Source organism: Papio anubis, chromosome 18 (genome assembly GCF_008728515.1).
Source record: "Papio anubis isolate 15944 chromosome 18, Panubis1.0, whole genome shotgun sequence".
Taxonomy (NCBI): domain Eukaryota; kingdom Metazoa; phylum Chordata; class Mammalia; order Primates; family Cercopithecidae; genus Papio; species Papio anubis.
Window position 1 is genome coordinate 5395847 of NC_044993.1, and position 19910 is coordinate 5415756.

Here is a 19910-nt window from a genome sequence, read left to right on the forward strand (position 1 = left end):
CATTCAATTTCTTGTTTTTGTTTTTTTGCTTGTTGAGAATTCTAATATTAATTGGACATTGTCCCTGACCTTTTGGGTTTCTATTTAGGATTTGTTTTTATCACTTAATAACCAAAAATGATGACATTTTATCGAATGTCTAGTATATTTGTTCCATGTGTCATTTCAATTAAACTTAAAACAAAGCAGTGATATCAGTTATACTATTTTTCCCATTTGAGGAGTCATTTAAGAGAGGTTTTGAGGCTTTCCAATGGCCCTTTAGTTGGAAAGTGGCAGTACTGGATGCAATTTAAGAGCCCAGCCTTCAGGATCCTGCCTTTTTACCTGCCTGGACGCTGTAACTGGTCTTTGTGGAATGGCTGGATGAGGGAATGAATGAATGAGTCAGTGAAGGAATGAGGAAGACAGAATGAGTCAGCTCTTGCTTTCAGAGGAGCCCAAAGGGAGAGGTTAAGATAGGAATGCAAATGACCAGAATCTAGAGTAAACAGAGAGCCCACCAGCGTTTTGGAAGCAGTCCACTTTCTACTTCTTCCTATTAAAAATGCTTCATTCTTTCCAATTCTTCCCCACCTAGAATCCACGGAACCAAACGCTGGGGTAGGTAGTGGCCAGCCTGTCTCCTTGGGTTCGATGCATTACGTCATCCACGTGGAGGTCCCCTGTGGAGCTCTGCAGCCCTGCAGCCTCGGGGCAGGGGCAAGGGGAGAATGAGGAAGGGGGAGAGGGGGAATGGGAGGAGGGAATAGGGGACAGGGAGGGAGGAGATGCCGGGAGGATAAGTGGAGAAGAGGGAGGGGAAGTCAGGGGGAAGCAGGGGAGGGGGTCAAGGAGGAGGAAGGAAGAGAGCTTGGGGAGAAAGAAATAGGGAGGACGAAGAAGTTTCGGGCTGGGATAGGCAAGAAGAGGGAGGAGGAGAGAGGAAGAAGAATAAGGGGGAAGGGAGAAAGAGGGGGAGGGAAGGTAGGGAGAAGAGGTCAGGGAAGTGGGGGAAGCAAGGAGTGGGGGAAGAAAAGGAAGGAGGAGGGAGAGGAGGAAGGCGGGGTGGGAAAGGGGGTTAGGGTAGTGGGAATTTCCAGGGAGAGGTCGGGAGGGGAGGAGGGGAAGTGAGAAGGAGAGAGAAGAGGGATGTTGGAGGAGAAGAGAGCGGCAGGGAGGAGGGAGAGGGAGGAGGCAAAGCCCCTACTCCGGCCCCCACCTCCGAGTTGCGCAAGCCTTCCGGGCTGGGATTGGCCGCCCGAGAATCAAGACGCTCCGCCCCCGCAGCCCGGCGGCCAATGACCAGGCGGGCCGCGGCCTGGGCGGCCAATGGACGCGGGGGGGCGGGGTGGGCCACGGCCTGGGGGTCCCCGCGCGCTCTCCGTCCGCAGTGGAAGCCGCTGCCGTGCTCGGAGCTCGCAGGCGCCGCGTCGCCGTAGCCACCGCCGCCAGCCCGTGCGCCCTCGGCGCGTACCCGCCGCGCTCCCATTCCCGCCGCCGGCCAGGGGCGCGCTCGGCCGCCCCGGACAGTGTCCCGCTGAGGCCCCGCGGCGATGGCCACCAAGATCGACAAAGAGGCTTGCCGGGCGGCGTACAACCTGGTGCGCGACGACGGCTCAGCCGTCATCTGGTAGGAACTTTTCATTCCTCTCCACGCCCCGCTCCCCGGGCTCGCGCGGGGCCTCGTGCACCGAGCCGGCCTCCAGGCGGGACGGATTCGGGGCCTCCCGCACTGTCTTCCTCGCCTTATTCCGGGACGGCGTGCCAGGCCCCCGCGGGCTTCTCCGTGGCCAGCGCGTCTGTTAGATTGTCCTCTGCAAGCGCCGCGCCGCGCAGCCACCAGCGCTGATGTGTGTGTGTGTGTTTTTTTCTTCTCCCAACCCAAAGGGTGACTTTTAAATATGACGGCTCCACCATCGTCCCCGGCGAGCAGGGAGCGGAGTACCAGCACTTCATCCAGCAGTGCACAGGTAGGGAGGCGCGCCTGCCGGGCGGATGCGCGGTCGTTGGGAGGTTGTCTGCACCCGGGGAGCCCCGGCCAGAGCCAACCTGGGAGGAACCGGTGGCCACATGGGGTGCTCCTAGCGCATGGCGTGGGAGGAACCCGATGTGAGCTTTTTAAGGCCTCATAAAACCATCTCCCCTCTGGACATCCGAAGCAACAGAATTGACCCACCTGCCTCCGCCATCCCACAATGCCTTCTCCAGGCGGGGCAGCTCTTTTGCCCCCTGCGGTTCACTGGTTTTCCAAGGTCAACTCCTGTGTTTCCAAACTCCAGTGTCCAGCTCTTCCCACTGTCCCTTTTGATCAGTCACTGAGCCCAAATACGAACAGGCTAGGGGGCTGCTTGGAAGGGAAAGAAACTCAGCCGCGCCCTCCTTTCTCCCACTATCATTGTCTAACCGTGTGCTAATTTTATGTGATTTTTAATTTGACGAGTAGAATCAGATGCAAAAGAGTACACACCATATGATTCCATTTATAAATCCTAGACAAGGCGAAACTAATCTATGGTGTGAATGTCAGAATCAGGTTAGCTTTTGGGGTAGATAGCCTCTGATTGGGAGGGGCACACCACCCGGACTGCTGGGAGCTGGAAATGTCTCTGTAGACATTTGTTGATCTGGGAGGGGGTTATGCAGGTGTGTACCCACGTAAAAAATCATCAGACTGTATACTTAAGATTTGTGTGCCTTAGGCACTTCCTGGTTGTGTATGAACCATGAAAAGAAAGACCACGTGGCAGGCATCGCCATAAACCCCTCAGTAGTGGCAGAGGCTCTGTGATGTTGGTAATGGGACCTTTTAAAGAGATTGGAGAATGCGACTCCCTCCCATCTCTGGTCTTTAGTTGGAAGCAAACTTTTGGACAAAGGCAGCACAGCCCGGAGGTTAGGGCGTGGACCCTGAGCCAGATGGTGTGGGTTATTTATTTATTTATTTATTTATTTATTTATTTATTTATTTTGTCTTTTTGAGACACAGTCTTGCTCTGTTGCCCAGGCTGGAGTACAGTGGCCAATCTCAGCTAACTGCAACCTCCCTTTCCTGGGTTCAAGAGAGTCTCCTGCTTCCTGAGTAGCTGGGATTACAGGCGCCCACTGCCACGCCCAGCTAATTTTTTGTAATTTTAGTGGAGATGGGGGTTTCACCATGTTGGCCAGGCTGGTCTCTAACTTCTGACCTTAGGTGATCTGCCCGCCTTGGCCTCTCAAAGTGCTGGGATTACAGGCGTGAGCCACCGAGCCCAGCCGACGGTGTGGGTTTGAATCCCTCAATGGCTGCGTCCTGGCTCTGTGGCTTGGAGCGAGTTCCTTCATCTCTGGGGGTCTTGGTTTCCTCACCTGCACTCTCACAGTGCCGTTGTGAGGGTAAGTGAGTCAGTATGTGTAAAATGCTCAGAACAGTGCCTGTACAAGCTACATGATTATTTGCGAAATAAATAAAAAGTACAAAATTGTGCCAGGGATCATGTGGGTGTTTCTTTCCTTAACTGCTTCCATAATCAAATTATATTTTACATTTAGTTCAATTCAAAGGATATTTGTGGAGGGACTACTAGAGGCTGAGCGATACTAAGAATGTGCACACACACACACACAACTAAAATTACTCCTTGCGCGCTGCCTCTAGACATTCATTCATTGCTTTTGTAAACAGTTGGCCTAAAATAGCAGCATAAAGCACTGCAACGATGTGAAGAGTTGGCAGGGCAGGATTTGCACCCAGGCCTCCGTCCCTCTGCCTCTGTGGTTTAATGTTTTTGCAAGCGGAATAAGTGCGAAATCTTAACTTTCTCCCCTCCGGTTCGTGAACAGCCAGAAGATTCAGCAGTATTTCTGCTTTGCCAGCTCTGAGGCTCTGCTTGACAGGCCAGCTTCCCTCGCTACATTCACTTCTTTCCTCCCGCTGGTCGCCAATCACTCCCTTCCCCCATCAAACCATGGTCTGCCCCTGAAGCTACTGTTCTCTCCCGCAAGTAGAAGGTGATGAGGAAAGGAGCATCCCTCCCATCAGGGGACTCCTGGCAGATACTCCCAGGCCTCAGCCCACTCTGGTGTAGTGGGAAAACACTTCCTCCCGAAGGCTTGTGGTTTTCTGCTCATACGCACCCCCTGCCCCCCAGGGACGGGAGTGGGGAGTGGCGCACGTCTGGCGAGGAAGCTAAAAATGCTCCCCTGCTGTGTGTGGATCCTCATGAATGGGCCATGGGAGCTTCAGCTGCAGTCTGCATTCTTTCCCCAGCCATCTGTTGGACAAATGCATAGGAGAATTATGGTTGCCATGTCTGCTCTTGTTCCTCTCGGAAAAGCTTGTTCCTTCCTGCCGTCGTGTCCTCATAACCCAGGGACAATGGACTCAACACTGGCGCTGGCTGGATACTAGTCACGTTCGACATGCGTTATCTTGGTCATGCCTCAGAACAGCCCGGTGTGGCACGTACTGAGGTTGTTCCCATTCTACAGATGAGGAAACTGAGGCCCAGAGAGGTTAATAGGCTTCCTGTGTTCACCCAGCTAGAAAGTGGCAGAGTCAGGACTTGAACCCAGGCAGGCTGGCTCGGGGGACGTACTCTTGGCTTCTGAGGAGGTCGTTTAGATTCTCACCTCTGGGTGGGATTGCTTGCAGGTTGCAAATGACATGTTTTTGCCCACTTGTGATGCAGAGAGGGCTCTTTTGTGGCCCCACTTCCCTGCCAGGTATCCTGATAGGCCTGAGAAGAAAAGTTCCACTCTGGCTCGCGCTTCCTGTTTCCAAACATCTCGCAAGGTGGCCAGCAGACTTGGAAGGCCAGAAACAGCACCCAGTTTCTTCCTTATAAACTCAGGGTGTGGGCCATCCTGGGGTCCTGCTCTCCTCCCAACACTCCCTGCTCTGGCACTCAGGCATTCTCTCTAAAATACCCGCTTCCGTGGCCCTCCCACCTCAGGCTACTGTCCTTTCTCCCCTTCCTCCCCAAGGGCGTTCCAGAATGGGATCTCTCCACCCAGCCTCCCCTCCTCTTCTCTCCCCAGCCTCCTGGCCTGGCCTTTCCTCCCTCAGAGCTGTTTTCCAGAGGGCCACTGGGTGTCTGCGCTGCCAGACCAGTTCCCTCCCACCCCCGCACTCATCCTCCCAATCTTTCTGCCTGCTCTGTGTCTGTACTGCTTCTTCCCGGGCTCGCCTGGCTCCCGGCCTTCCTCGCTGCCTGCCCCACCACTACCTCTGCTCTTGCTTCTTGCTCCATAGCTCAGTTCACCTGGGATGGTCAGAGACCTTGCAAGGGCTGTGAGAGATGCCCAGTGCAGATTAATGTAAGCAGAAAATCCACTGTGGCCTCTAGGTTGGAAACTCCAGGGGAAGTTCTAGCAGCAGCAAAGGCTGCCCAAACTCCAAACAGCCTGTCTTCCTCCTCCTAGCTCTGTCTTCATCCTTCACCTCCATTCTTGCGGGGAACGGGAAGGTTTAGTCCCTGGGCAGAGCCATCTTGGTGGAGAGAGAGCAGGCCTCTTTGCCAGTGATTTTGGGGGTCCCTGGACTGTCTGTGGCTCCCCTGAGGTCGTGTGCCCATCCCTAGACCAACCACTGAGACTCTGGGTGGCCAGGCCTGGATCACATGCGCACCTCTGGAGTGGGGGGAGGGGGCAGCCCCACCCAAACCAGGAGACTGACTTGGGGAGGTGGCCTTCTAGGGAAGAATGGCATGCCACTTTCAGAAAAGTGTCCATTTGCCCCTTAACATCTCTGCCTTCCTCTTTATAGCAACAGTCTGTTTGCCCTCGATCTTCCTTGTCTGGTATCTACTCTGTCCTCCCTTGCTGGGGTAATTCTTTCTATAGTATATTTCTAATCAAGTCACTCCTCTGCTCATTAACCTTCTATGGCTCCCTTCTGCCCATTGGATTACACTCAGGCTGTCTGCTTGGTTTTCTAGTCGGTTTGTCCCCACCCACATCTCCTCTCTAGTATCTCCACACAGCCTCCCTCACGCACCTGCTGCCCAACACTGTAACATCCCCGCCTTGGTGCTTTTGATTTTGGAGGTTTCTACCATGAGGAACACCTCTTCCCCATCTCAACTCATGTGGGACTCAGCCGCCTACCTAGCTTACTGTGATTCCTTCTTTATTTCAACTCTGAGTACACTTTGGAATCAAAAACGCTGTAGTCCGGGCGCCATGGCTCATGCCTGTAATCCCAGCACTTTGGGAGGCCAAGGCAGGCGGATCACTTGAGGTCAGGAGTTTGAGACCAGCCTGGCCAACATAGTGAAACCCTGTCTTTACTAAAAATACAAAACTTAGCTGGGCATGGTGGCCAGTGCCTGTAATCCCAGCTACTCGGAGACTGAGGCAGGAGAATCGCTTGAACCCAGGAGGCAGAGGTTGCAATGAGCTGAGATCGTGCCATTGTACTCTAGCCTGGGCAACAGAGTGAGACTCTGTCTCAAAAAAAAAAAAAAGAAAAAGAAAAAAGAAACATTTTAGATTGACATCTCAGCTCTGCTTCTCACTCACTGTGTGGCCTTGGGCAAGTGCATCCCTCCCTCTGTGCCTCAGTTTTTAGGTCTGTAAAATGGGGATCCTGACATGCTTACCTTTGAAGGTGACTGGGAAGGTTCCCTGAAGTAATGGACCTAAAATGAGAGCACAGGCCATGGTGTGTGTTGGCTGCCCTTACCACTGCTTTTCTTTTTTTTTGAGACAGAGTTTTTTTTTCTGTCGTCCAGGCTGGAGTGCAGCCTCTGCCTCCTGGGGTCAAGCGATTCTCCTGCCTCAGCCTCCCAAGTAGCTGGGACTACAGGCACGTGCCACCACACCTGGCAAATTTTTGTATTTTTAGTAGAGATGGGATTTCACCATGTTGGCCAGGCTGGTCTCAAACTCCTGACCTCAAGTGATCCACTTGCCTCAGCCTCCCAAAATGCTGGGATTACAGGTGTGAGCCACTGTGCCCGGCCTCAAATAATTGTTTTTACTCTGATAGCACTCATGGAGGCATTATGCTTTCCATTCGGAAGCTTTCAGTACACGTCCCCACTCAGCACACAGTAGCACCTGGCCCAGGCTGATATGCAATAGGCATTTGGCCCCATGTGGACACGCATTAGACCTTTGGCACGGGTCTGCGTGCAGGAGCATGGTGAGAGGTGCTTAGCTCAGTGGTTCAAGGTTTGGGTTTTGTCTGATTGCCTGGGTTCAAATACTTGCCAGTCATGTGCTCTGGAGCAGGTGAGTTACCCGTCTGGTAACCTGCTACAGTGTGGTCATTAGAAGGATTGAAGAAGCAAGTCCTTATGCTGCTTGGGACATAGTGAGCACTCCATAAATGTCAGTCACTGTGATTGCCATTTTTGTCTGTGGAATTTAAGTGATGTGGAAGAAGCGTTCAAGAGCACCAAGAAGACGGAAGGGGGAGAGATGATGGGAAGGAAATGGGTGCTGAGCTGGGCTGGAGGGTCACAGGTTCACCTAACAGAGCCACTGGGAGCCAGGAGCAATCAGGGCTCAGCTGGCAGAGGTGGAGGGAAAGAAGCCATTTACCAGACCGGTCATATGATCTGTCTGACCACAGCAGAAAGGGCTTACAGATCATGTATGTATGGTGAGGCAGTGGCTGGGGCTGTCTATGAAATCACATTTTGTTTCTGTACCACTCAAACAATACATATTCTTTGTAGCATACTCATAAACCAAGATTAAACCAAAAGAAGAGAATACCAAGTAATACAGTTCAGATACAGTTTTGCAAACACTCAGGAACTTGTTCCCTCATTCATTCATTTATTCCTTCATTCTCCTGTTCATTTCTTCATTTAATTTATTGAACATATGAGAGTGCTACTCTGTGGGGGCGCGATTCTAGGCACTGAGGTTAAGTATAGAAACGGAAAAGGCCCCTGTCCTCATGGAGCTGACATTTTATTGTCATCTCCCAGGACAGACTACTGGTCTCATTTTTATCTATATTCTTGAGATATTTTTCTATTTGTAATTCTACTACAAAAGGGGATCATAGATATTTTAGAGCCACCTCCCCCCCATTCCAAAGTCCTCCCTATCTTCCTCTCTTATTCTGCAGTACCAGTTTGAAAATGGCTACATAGTTTCTCTCACACAAATGTAACATTGTTAAACCAATCCTCTATCCATGGACCTCAAATTATGTGTTGCAAGCAGTTTTATTTTAGAAGGAATCCAGGCATCTGGGAATGAGTCCAGTTTTCTGTTGGTGCAGCTTTTAGAGCTGATTGGTTAAGAGCATCAGTGGTGGGGCTGGGGCATCTTGCTTTGAACGATAGCCTTGTGCTGTGTGACCTTGGGCAGATCTCCCAGAGTTTCTGTTTTCTCGTCTGTAAAGATGGGGATAATGATTGCACGTAGGTTGTTGTAAGGATAAACCGGCATGTTCCATATGAAGCTTGTAGAGTACTGCCTGACATAGAATAAATGCTCAATAAATGTGGTTGTTGTTAAAGTAGCACCTTCTGAAAGGTGTTACATATCAATGGATAGGTTGAAAGAAATTTGAGATGTGCGGTGGTTACCAGAAAAGGCACCTTCATGAAGGGCAGCATCGGCTTGCTTGGAGGCAGGTGCCTTGTAACATTTGTTGGATGATGGTCTGGGTGGAGACGATATTCCCATGAGGCTCTGGTCAACCAGTAGTGTTTAATCCAAAACGTCACACAGAGAGATGTAGGGATTGATGGGGTTTTTTTTGTTTGTTTTGTTTTTGTTTTTCTGTCCAGCATTCCATCCTTTGGGGGAAACTCTTCCTTCCATTTCATAATAATCCTGGGCAGCCAATGTAGTGCCTGTGAGAGGGCACATGACCCAGACTGTCCAATCAGAGTAAGCCACCCCTCTGCCAACTGGTTCAAGGGCCCTTGTGACTCACATCTAGCCAATCAGATTCATCCCTGAGACTTTGGACAGAGTTGTTGGTAAAGAGTCTTTTTATCTTTCTCTGGGATTAAAACAAATAAGAATGATGAGGACTTGGAGCTCACAGGGTGTGTCTACCATTTATAGAGAGAACCTGTCTGAGAACTCAGGGACAGAGCCTTGTGGTGGGGGTGGAGACAGGTGACGCGGCTTAAAACTCTGGGATCCAGCCATGCTTGAAGCTTTCTCCTTAGACAGTTCCCTTTCATGAGCCAAGTAATATTTTTTCTTAGGCCAGCATGAGTGGGTTCTGGATTTAGTTTCCATCTAAAAGAGTCCTGGCCATAGTCTCCAGGTTAGGCAGCTGGACACAGTCTCAGAGGAGAGGAGAATCCAGGCTGGACAAGGAATTTAAAGCCTCTCATGTGAGAACTGACTGAGGAAATTGGGCATATTTAACCTTGTGAGATCAAGAGGAGAGATCCTTGGGGGCACACGAGTGTTGTCTTCAGATGTTTGAGGGGCTGTCATGTGGAAAGTGTGGACTTCTTGTGTTCCTACCCCCACACCAACCCTATGTGGTAAATGGGACTATGCAGTAGGAATTCAGGGATAGTGTGTGAGTCTGTTCTCACGCTGCTATGAAGAAATACCCGCAACTGGGTAATTTATAAAGAAAAGAGGTTTAATTGACTTAACAGTTTTGCATGGCTGGGGAGGCCTCTGGAAACTTACAGTCACGGCAAAAGGGGAAGCAAACACATCCTTCTTTACATGGCAGCAGGAGAGAGACTGAGAGCCAAGCAAAGGGGATAGCCCCTTGTAAAACCATGAACTCTGTGAGAACTCACTGTCACCAGAACAGTGTGGGGAAAACTGCCCTCGTGATTCAGTTATCTCCACCCCGTCCTGCCCTTGACACATGGGGATTATCACAATTCAAGGTGAGATTTGGGTGGGGACACAGTCAAACCATATCAGATAGATTTTGGGTGGACCTGGAGTGGAAGAACGGCCCTCAAGGTAGAACGGGCTACCAGAGGAGAAAGCGAGGCCCCCGTCATGGGAGGTATGTGAGGAGAGTCCGATTAACCGCTTGGCGTAGATGTTGAAGAAAGGATTGAAGGAGGTGCTCCTTCCCTCTGCGCTCTGCTGTCTCACAGCCCTGTTTTCTGGCCTGCTGTGCCTCCAGGAAGACTGACCAAATGTGTCTTAGTACAGGCCTGGTCTATGCCTCTCGGAGGTGGGATCAGCCCTACCTGGACGACAGAGACTGAGAGTGGTGGAGGGGTGGTTCCTACGGAAAACTGGAGTATAGTTACCAAAAGAAGGGAGCTGGAATGCTAAGGAGTCAAATTCACCTGCTGTCCGTGACCTCCTCATATATAGCAATACAACGCACAGAGAGTTGGCAGTCTATGTATCATGCTGTTTTGCACCTGAATATTTTTTCCCTAGCTGCACATACACACACGGGTTTCAGAAATTTGGGTGAGAAGGGAAGGAGAGAAATTCCCTTCTTTCCTAAGGTCTAAGGGACTGAAGCTCTCAATCTGTGACAGGGCTTTGGGCAGTTATAAAGTGCTGAACAGTCTGTCCGTTATGCATGTGACAAACATTTTATTGAGTCCCTACTTTGCTCCAGAAACAATGTTGGGTTTTTAATTTAATTTAATTTTTGAGACAAGATCTTGCCCTGTCACCCAGGCTGGAGTGCAGTGGCATGATCTTGGCTCACTGCAACCTCTGTCTCCCAGGCTCAGGCAATTCTCCTACCTCAGCATCTCCTAGTAGCTGGGACTACAGGCACCTGCTTTGGCTCATTTTTGTATCTTTTGTAAAGATAGGGTTTCATTGTGTTGTCCAGGCTGGTCTCGAACTCCTGGGCTCAAGCGATCCACTTGCCTTGGCCTCTCAAAGTGTTGGAATTACAGGCGTGAGCCACCCCGCCCGGCTGGGGTTTTGTTTTTAAGTGGTACCCTGAAGGGCTGCTGAGACATTACCTTTGTGATTTTGTGCACTATCCAGTCTCCCATTGCCTTCTTTGCCACATATCTGAAGCTGGGAGGCCCCGAGCCATGCTGCGTAGCTTTTTTGTGTGTCCAAAGGCGCGTGGGCTTTGTGGTAGCTCTTTCAGTCTACTGCATGGTGATGTTTGTGCTTGCTTTTCTGTTTGTGGCCTTGTCACCCATGATGAGGGATGGTAGATGTGTATCTTCCTGGTAAGTACAGTGTCTCATGTTTAAAAAAGGCCTTCCCCAAACACTAGTTAAATTGTGTTTTTGCCCCTTGAAAATCTTCAGAAGTTAATGCAAACTTTTTGAAAGCATTGCTTACAGGTTTTAGGGATGTTATAATACCTCCTTGTCTTCCATCCTTTCTTTACCCTATTTCATTCTGGCGCCCACCCACACCTGGAGCATGGAGCTCTATGCCTAGGTCTTTGATAATATTCCAGTTGCCGGATTTAGTGGTCATTTCTTTGTCTCTGATTCACTTTACCTCCCTCCAGCATTTGCCAGTGGCCAGCACCCCCTGAAAAGATAGTCCCCCTCGCTTGTGCTTCTGCTTCTGCACGGCTAGACGTGCCTAGTTCTCCTTTTATGCCTCTCTCCTCTCATTCTCACTTCCTTCTGCTGCTGCTGCTTCTGCTTCCTGCCTGATAAGTCTAGGCGTTTCTTAGGGCTCCACCCTTGATCGTGACCTTGTCTTCTCCAGGATGTTTCCTGAGCATCTACTGTGCGCCAAGCCCTTTGCCAAGTACTGAGTTGAGTCCCTTCCCTGACCCCAGTGAGCTTGCAGTTCAGGCCAGGGGTGGCTTTCTAACCTTCAGGTTGGGCTGCTCCCCCGCCTCCCACTCCCAACACCTTTTCCCCATAAGGTCCAAATGCTCAGACATGACATGGAGTGCCCTTTATGACAGGGGCTGGCCAGCCAACTCCTCCCGTGCATGTCCCCAACACACACGATGCTGACCTCAGGGATGCCCAAGTCCCAGGCCCTACGTAGGGGCTCTGCGTGTGTTAGCTCATCTCATTTATCTTCTCTCTGAGGGTGTAATGAGCAGAGTGACACCCACAAGCAGGAATTATCCGCACTTCACTGAGGAGGAACCTGACATTTTCCTTGGAGAGCCAGAGTTGCTTGCTGGAAACGCTGCAGCTGGGAAGAACTGCATTTTGAATCCAGATCTGTGTCCGAGGCTCCCAGCCCTTCCCTGTGCCATGCTGCCCTGCCTTCCCGCTTCCTTAGGCCTGTGGATGCTCTTCCCTCTGCCTGCACTGTCTTCATCTGTTTCGCTTTCCTGGAGGACTCCTACACACCCGTCAAGGCCCGGTGTGAATGTTCCCTCTGCTCGGATGCCCTCCTTGTCTTCATGGTGCTGGTGTCCTGTGTGGTGGTGGTGTGCATGTCTGTTTCTTCATCTCCTTGGCGAAGTCCTGGAGAGAGGGACTTTGTCCGGTTGGTGGTGGAATCCCCAAGCTTCATGGTTAGCTGGTTCCCAGTCTCTTTTCCCCACGGGTGTGTTGCTTCCTTGAGTGGGCCCAAGTCATGGGCTGTATCCCGGGTCATAGGCTTTTCCCAGCAAGTGCTGGCTGTCCACCCCTTTGTCTCTTGCTTATAGAAGAGAACCCATAATGCCTGGGTTCAAATTTCAGCTCTACTTCTTATGAGCTGTAGGCACCTGGGACAGAATCCTACAGTTACTGCTGTGGGCATCTGGGACAAAATCCCACAGGAACCCTTAGAGGAACGTGGAGAGTACAGCCCTGGGAGGCGGGGGCACGTAGCCACCGACTCTCATCCACCATTGGTTGAGGGGTCCTTTAGGGGCTCTAGGGTTTCTGCACTCCAGGCTGTGCCTCTGTGGGGTTGAGCAGCTAGCACATGGCAGGATGTCATGGTGTACCCAAATGGCTATGCCCACCACCGCTGAAACCAGACGTGGCCTTCGAGAAGGTGACAAGGAGTCAAAAAGCATATCCTTGCAGCATTTAGCAGTGCCTAAGATCATAGCCACATGTGCAGTTATGCACCTGTTTATTGTGTGACTTTCCTGGGAGCATCTAAGCCCTGTGGGGCAGAAACCTGGTCAGCTTTGTTTTCTGCAGTATTGGCAGTGCTGGGAACAGCACCTGGTAGCCTGCACAGATGTCGTTGAGTAGGCATATGAGTGACAGTCTATGTAGATGTCTGAGAGCTAAGCTCACACAGGAGGGCCCGCCGTCCCCTCCTCCAAAGTAACAGTCCAGTGGCCCACAAGGCTCCCCGGCTGCTACCACTGGCCACATGACTGCTCTGGCCCCAGGCTTCTTACTCCAGAGCCCAGATATCGCCACCTTCCTCTCCCACTTAAACAAGTGCCAGAGACTTTTCTGATTTAGCTCAGTGGCCTCAGCAGTGGCAGGTCCCCAGAGGCTGGTTTCTGAAGACAGGCATGGCACCTCAGCATTTAATATTTTATTTCATGCGTGCATTTTGAAATTAACCCGTCATAGATCTTGTTTTTAGTTCTGTACTTAGTTTATGGTCACCACGTTTTTCTTCATGCACTTATTTTGTCTTCTATGTAGTTAGGTAAGCTTCCTTGCCAGTAATAAGTAACTAAATTGATAACAGCAATAGTTAACAGTGGACCTTTATTAGGCCAGGCATTAGCCAAGGTCATTGTGTTAATTTCCTATGGCCGCTGTTACAAATGACCACAAACTTGGTGAATTAAAACAACATAAATGCATCATCTTACAATTCTGGAACTCAGAAGTCTGACATGAGCCTCCCAGGACTAAAATCCAGGTATGGACAGGGCAGTTTCTCCTGGAGGCTCCAGGGGAGAATCCATTTCCTTGCCTTCTCTGGCTTCCAGAGGCTGCCTGCATTCCTTGGCTTGTGGCCTCTTCCTCTGTCTTCAAAGCCAGTAGTGGCAGGTCGAGTCCTCATGATGTCATCTCTCTGGTTCTGGCCCTCCTCCCCACCCTTCCCCATTTAAGGACTGCAGTGATCACACAGGTCTCACACAGATAACCCAGGAGAATCTCCCATCTCAGGATCCTTACCTTAATCGCACCCTCAAAGTCCCTTTTGCCATGTGAGGGACATATTCACAGTTTTGGGGTTTAGGACATAGATGTCTTGGGGGCCATTGTTTTGCCTGCCACAGTCACTTTCTTGTGATTTAATTTAATATGCACGGTGACCCAGCATCGCAGGCCCTGTTGCTATCCCGTTTCACAGCTGGGGCGGCATGCGGCCGGGCTGCAATTCTTACCTGGTGCATGTGCTTCTCGCCCCCACTCCTGACACCCCCTGCACTCCAGCTTGCAATGTAAAATCTTCATGAAACAAGGAGGTAAGACCACGGGAGGCTCTTTTGTGGAACACCAAGGGGCAGACCTAAGGCCCAGGCCCAGGCCGTGGGGGAGCTGTGGCACTGTTTAGAAGCCACTGTTGTTTAGAGGTCATTTCTGCCATTGTTGTTGACACAGAAAACCTGTGAGTGTGTCTGGGGAGCAATGCTCCTTAATTCCTGAACCCAAATGTTCCCTCCTGCCCTGGAGAGACTTTCCCAGGAAATCCCGATTTCCCTACTTTTGCCTGAAGGGCTGGCCTTTGGAGGTCTGATCTGACCCGGAAGCGGAAGCGCTTTTCTCCCCCTTTCTGGCTAGAGCTTTTCTCCTCCTTTCTGGCTAGAATTCTACCCTGCTTATAAAATGGAGTGTATTGTTCATGGCTTGCAAATACAAGCTGCTGCCGCCTCAGGCGGGCCAGGGGTCAGCTGGAGCTGGGGGAAGGGTGAAAAGAACCTGGCTTGAGATGCAAAGAGCCAGGCTCGTGGCGCCCCCTGTGTGACCCCTGCAGCCACAGCCCCCTCTGGGCCTCTGCCTCACAGAGGGACAGAGAGGGCCGTGTCCACCCTGGAGCTCTCTGGATTTGGCCAAACCTGGCTGCTGTGTGGCCCGTTCTTGGGAACACCATACTCTCTTCCTGGGTGACTTTGATCACTCATCCCCGCAGCAAATATAAACTGAGCACTCACGGTCTGCTGGGCACTCGTGCTGGGAGAGCTCAGTGGGGTGCATTACCGTGCACAACCTTGTGAATGGACCGAAAACCACTGAATTGTACAGTTTAACAGGGTGCTGTTCATGCTGTGTAAATAATATCTTAGGTTTAAGAAACGTAAAGAAAAAAGGAGGAAGAGGCTCCTGGGTGGGCAGGAGGGCAGGAACCTAGCGGGGCCATGGGGTGTGGGCCATGGGAGGGGAGCGTGGGTGGGGAGTGGGGGTGGAGAGCAGGGGGTGAGGGGGGTGGGGGGTGGGGGGGGGGGGGGGGGGGGGGGGTGGGAGGGGAGCATGGGTGGGAAGGCGGTTGAGGAGCATGGGGTCCAGCTGTGGTGGGGCAGCGGGAGGGAGAGGGGAGTGGGGGTGTCGTAGGAAGTGGGGAACATGGGGTGGAGGCCATCGGGGAGGAAGTGTGGGTGGGGAGTGGGGGGTGGAAAGCGGGACGGTGGGGAGCTAGCAGGGCCCAGGGTGCAGTGGCCCCGGGAGCCATGTAAGGCCTCCGGGTTTTCCTGGAGCAGCACGCATTTTATTCTGACTACTTTGGTTTCATGTCCTCCTAGAACTTTGCCTTGGCCGTTTTTGTGGCTCATTCCCAGCTGGGCAGTTTTATTCTGCCACTTCTTCCTGTGGGTCCCCAGGGATGATGCGCCAACCCCACAGGCCCTGAGCGGCCTCTTTCTCTGAGCGCAGCCCTGCCTCTCCCCACTGAACTCCCGGCTCCCCCACTGCCTCCATTCGCTTCATAGTCTGTTGCCATTGTCCCCATTGGTCCCAAGGCCACCTTGTCCTTATCCTCACCTAGCGCTTCTCAACACTTTGTATGCCTGGCCCAATTCCCAGGGCGTCACCCCCTCAGCTGACTCTGATGAGGATCAACGTGCTGTGTCACCGATGAGGAGACCTCCAGGGGGAGGCTTGCTGGTCCCCTGGGCTCTCAGTGGGGTCCTCCTGTGTTTAGGGCCGAGCCACGACGCCGTGTGGTACCCGCGTTTCCAATGTGCTCACTCAGAGTCTGGCGCAGAGCCCTGGCTGAGTCACGCTTCGTTGCCTCGGTCCTTTGGGAAGAGGGGAGGTTCTGCCTCGGACGTTGCATGGGGTAACGAATAAGTGAATCTGTGGAAGAGTAAAGTGAGTCAGCCCTCCCCGTGGGGTCTGGTGTGTGCAGGCTTGCGGGCTGGAGTGTTGTTAAAGTCCACTGCGAGGCTGCCCCCGCCAACCAGGGGCTCCTACGTAGAGGTGGAGAGGCCTCCGGGGAACTGGGGGGCAGAGAGGGGAAGTCGCTGGGCCATTGTCACATGGGAGGAAAGGGGCAGAGCCAGGACCTAAACCCTACTCTCCAGGCTTTCCTGCGGCTGATGTTTCCAGCCAGCTGCGTCCCTCTGGGCCACCGTCCTTGGGGTGTGTGAAAGGTGGAGAATCAGCTTCCTCATTATGCAGGCATCGCTGACTCTAGCAACACTACCTTATTGGTCTGCCCTTTCCATGCACGATTTTTTTTTTTTTTTTCCTTTTGTGATGGAGTCTCACTCTATCTCCAGGCTGGAATGCAGTGGCATGATCTCAGCTTACTGCAACCTCTGCCCCCTGGACTCAAGCGATTCTCCTACTTCAGCCTCCTGAATAGCTGGGATTACAGGTGTACACCACCATGGGTGGCTAATTTTTATATTTTTAGTAGAGACAGGATTTTGCCAGGTTGGCCAGGCTGGTCTCCAACTCCTGAGCTCAAGTGATCTGCTCGCCTTGGCCTCCCAAAGTGCTGGGATTACAGACATGAGCCACCGCGTCCAGCCCTATGCACTTTTACTAAACCACAGATTTGTCAAAACAAATCACTTGTTATGTCTGTCCATATCCATTCATTCCTGCCTGTCTAGTCATTCCTGCTCTCTGGGGGTGGAAGTCACACTTCAAAAATCCTGAGAAGGAATTGGTTTTATTCTTTTTTTTTTTTTAATTAAAAGAAAAAAATTTTTTGAAACAGAGTCTCACTGTGGCCCAGGCTGGAGTGCAGTGGTGTGATCATAGCTCACTGCAGCCTCAACCTCCTGAGCTCAAGCGATCGTCCTGCTTCAGCCTCCCAAAGTATTGGGATTACAGGCCCGAGCCACTGTGCCCATCTTCTTTATTTTACCGTATAAAATTGCACCCCCAGCTGCAAATTGGGAACTGAAAAGCCTCTGAGAGGTCAAAGATGGCATGCAGATGCCCTTCATTTGTTCAGGATGTATGTATTGAACACACGTGGGGCATCGTCTGGGTGCTTTGGATGTGCTGGGGAACAAGATTCCTTCGCTCCTGGAGTAGGGCTGAGCAAGCTGAAGGAGCCCTGTAGCTCATTCTGAGCCTTTAAGCTCTTATTTTGCACACAGTCATAATCAACTGCATCCTATGCCCCTCTGGCTTGTGGTGAGTCAGAAACAGAGAGACGGCTGGTGGAGGAAGGCGTTTTGAACTTGCCAGCAGAGGCTGTTACTTTGTTTGGAGTTCTGTCACAATCTCTCTCTCAAATTGTTAACAAGAACCCTCTTTGTCCTTTCCCTGTTCTCTGGAGGAACTCTAAGTCATCCTTCAAGACCCTGATCAGGACGGCTGCGGTCGCTCATGCCTGTAGTCCCAGCACTTTGGGAGTCCAGGATTGGGGGATCACAAGGTCAAGAGTTCGAGACCAGCCTGGCCAACATGGTGAAACCCTGTCTATACTAACAATACAAAAATTAGCCAGGTGGGGTGAAGCGTGCCAGTAATCCCAGCTACTCAGGAGGCGGAGGCAGGAGAATTGCTTGAACCCGGGAGGCGGAGGTTGCAGTGAGCCGAGATCATGCCACTGCACTCCAGCCTGGGTGACAGAGTGAGACTCCATCTTGGGGAGTAAAAAGAAAAAGACCCTAATCAAACATCACCTCCTCTGCGAAGCCTGTCGTGATCACAACCGTCCAGGCAGAGTGGATTTCCTTCTTTCCTTGATGCTCCTATCACTGCCAGCCACAACTCTTTATCATAGCAGTAATGTCATGGTATTCACACACTACATTTTTGTTTGCCATGGTAGACTGTATATTTTTTGAGGGTAGGGATTGCATGTTTTTCAGCAAAATCCCTGTATCACAGATTGTCAGTAAGTGTTTGTCAAATAACCATCCCACAGCGATGGAAGACGCAGCACAACAGTAAAAAGCAGATACAAGAGTATAAAGCAGTGTGTGCCAGGGCTGTTCAGTGATTGGGAGCCAGACACTGAATCCCGCAGTGGCCGAGTGTCCCCTTGTAGATGCCATAGATGCTGTAATAAGGTCCTCAGAGCCTCCAGGGACTGGTTACAGCCCCCCTTCTCTAAGTCAGAGGGTGGAGTCAGGTCTAACACACTAACTCCCATTTAAGGAAGTAGAGAATTATCATTGAAAGAAAGTGCTAGTGCTTTGTCATAGGGGGAAAACCTTTAGCTCTCGGTTTAATTTGGGTATCCAGATCAGCTTATACCCTGGAGGTTCTGCTGAAGTAATCATCTTTCTTTTCCTCTGGCCATCCTGCACTCCATTTTTTTATGTTCTCTGTCAAGCTAGGAAAGCTGGGTCATTCACACCTAATGAAAATGCAATGAGTCAGGGATCATTTGAGGAGTCTTCTCTGCATTGGATATCAAACCGCATTTACAGTGTGAGCTCCACTGCAGAAACCATGTGCCTACACGCAGATACCCACACAATGCAGATCACATAAAGAAACAGAGCCTTGACCGGGCACAGTGGCTCATGCCTGTAATCCCAGCTCTTTGGGAGGCTGAGGCGGGCGGATCACCTGAGGTCAGGGGTTCGAGATCAGCCTGGCCAACGTGGTGAAAGCCCGTCTGTACTAAAACTGCAAAAATTAGCCGCGCATGGTGGCAGGCAACTGTAATCCCTGCTACTCGGGAGGCTGAGGCTGGAGAATCGCTTGAACCTGGGAGGCGGAGGTTGCAGTGACTGAGATCGTGCCACGGTACTGCAGGCTGGGCAACAGAGCGAGACTTCATCTCAAAAAAAAAAGGCCGGGCGTGGTGGCTCATGCCTGTAATCCCAGCACTTTGGGAGGCCAAGACAGGCGGATCATGAGGTCAGGAGATCGAGGCCATCCTGGCTAACACGGTGAAACCCCATCTCTACTAAAAATACAAAAAGGTTAGCCAGGCGTAGTGGTGGGCGCCTGTAGTCGCAGCTACTTGGGAGGCTGAGGCAGGAGAATGGCGTGAACTTGGAGCTTATAGTGAGCCGAGATCCCGCCACTGCACTCCAGCCTGGGCGACAGAGCAAGACTCCGTCTCAAAAAAAAAAAAAAAAAAAAAAGAGTTTTAGTCATTCCCTATAAGGAATAAACCAAAAGGAGTTTATTTCTAGAGTAATGAGTTTTAGTTTTTACACTTTTTAATATTTTTGCAAAGTTTTTTGAGCAGGACAGAAGGGTGCGTTTGGTTTGGTTTGGTTTTTGTCAGTCAGGGGAAGTTACGAAAGTCACTCTGAAAAAAGACAGCAAGTGCTACAGTGATATGCGGCCTCTTCGTAGTGAGAGCTCTCCCTTCAACTTCAGCCACGAACCTGGCGCCTTCCAGCCCCAGCCTCAGGCCCCTCCCTCTTACACACATGGGCGCCCACTGAGCCCTCCTTCCTCTTTGGTGGCGAGAAGACCTTTCTCCTTCCTCAGCCTTGCCCCCCTCCCCTTAGCCGCCTGCTGGAAGCCAGCCGCTGCCATGGCGACTGCCCAGCTGTCCCCTTGCTCTGGGCAGCAGGATGTAAGAGTTCTTTCCCATTTCCTTTCCTCCTCGCTCCAGGGAGCTCCCTCGGTGGAAGCTGACAACTCAGCTTTTTAGTGTGTGGGTTGTTTTTTCCCTTCCTGAGCCGTGTTTGCATAACCTCTCCGGAGTCTCTGTAAAGTTAGGGCAGCGTTAGAGTGAGCTGCAATCTTGCCGCCCTCTGGGGCAACTTCCTCCCGCCCTCCCCTTCCCCCTTTCTTTTGCCTTGCTCT

General features: G+C 51.5%; 1 protein-coding gene across 3 annotated transcripts in view; it reads left to right on the forward strand.

The window, feature by feature from the left end:
* Positions 1-1335: 1335 nt before the first annotated feature.
* Positions 1336-19910, forward strand: part of MEAK7 (MTOR associated protein, eak-7 homolog) — a 148231-nt gene continuing 129656 nt past the window's right edge. The window contains exons 1-2 of one of the 3 annotated variants that reach the window (XM_031658051.1): positions 1336-1612; positions 1870-1952. In XM_031658051.1, coding sequence (XP_031513911.1) covers positions 1536-1612; positions 1870-1952 — 160 coding nt within the window. In that variant the 5' untranslated portion in view covers positions 1336-1535. The remainder of the gene's footprint in view (positions 1613-1869; positions 1953-19910) is intronic. The other 2 variants (XM_031658052.1, XM_003917255.4) reach the window with 2 other exon arrangements.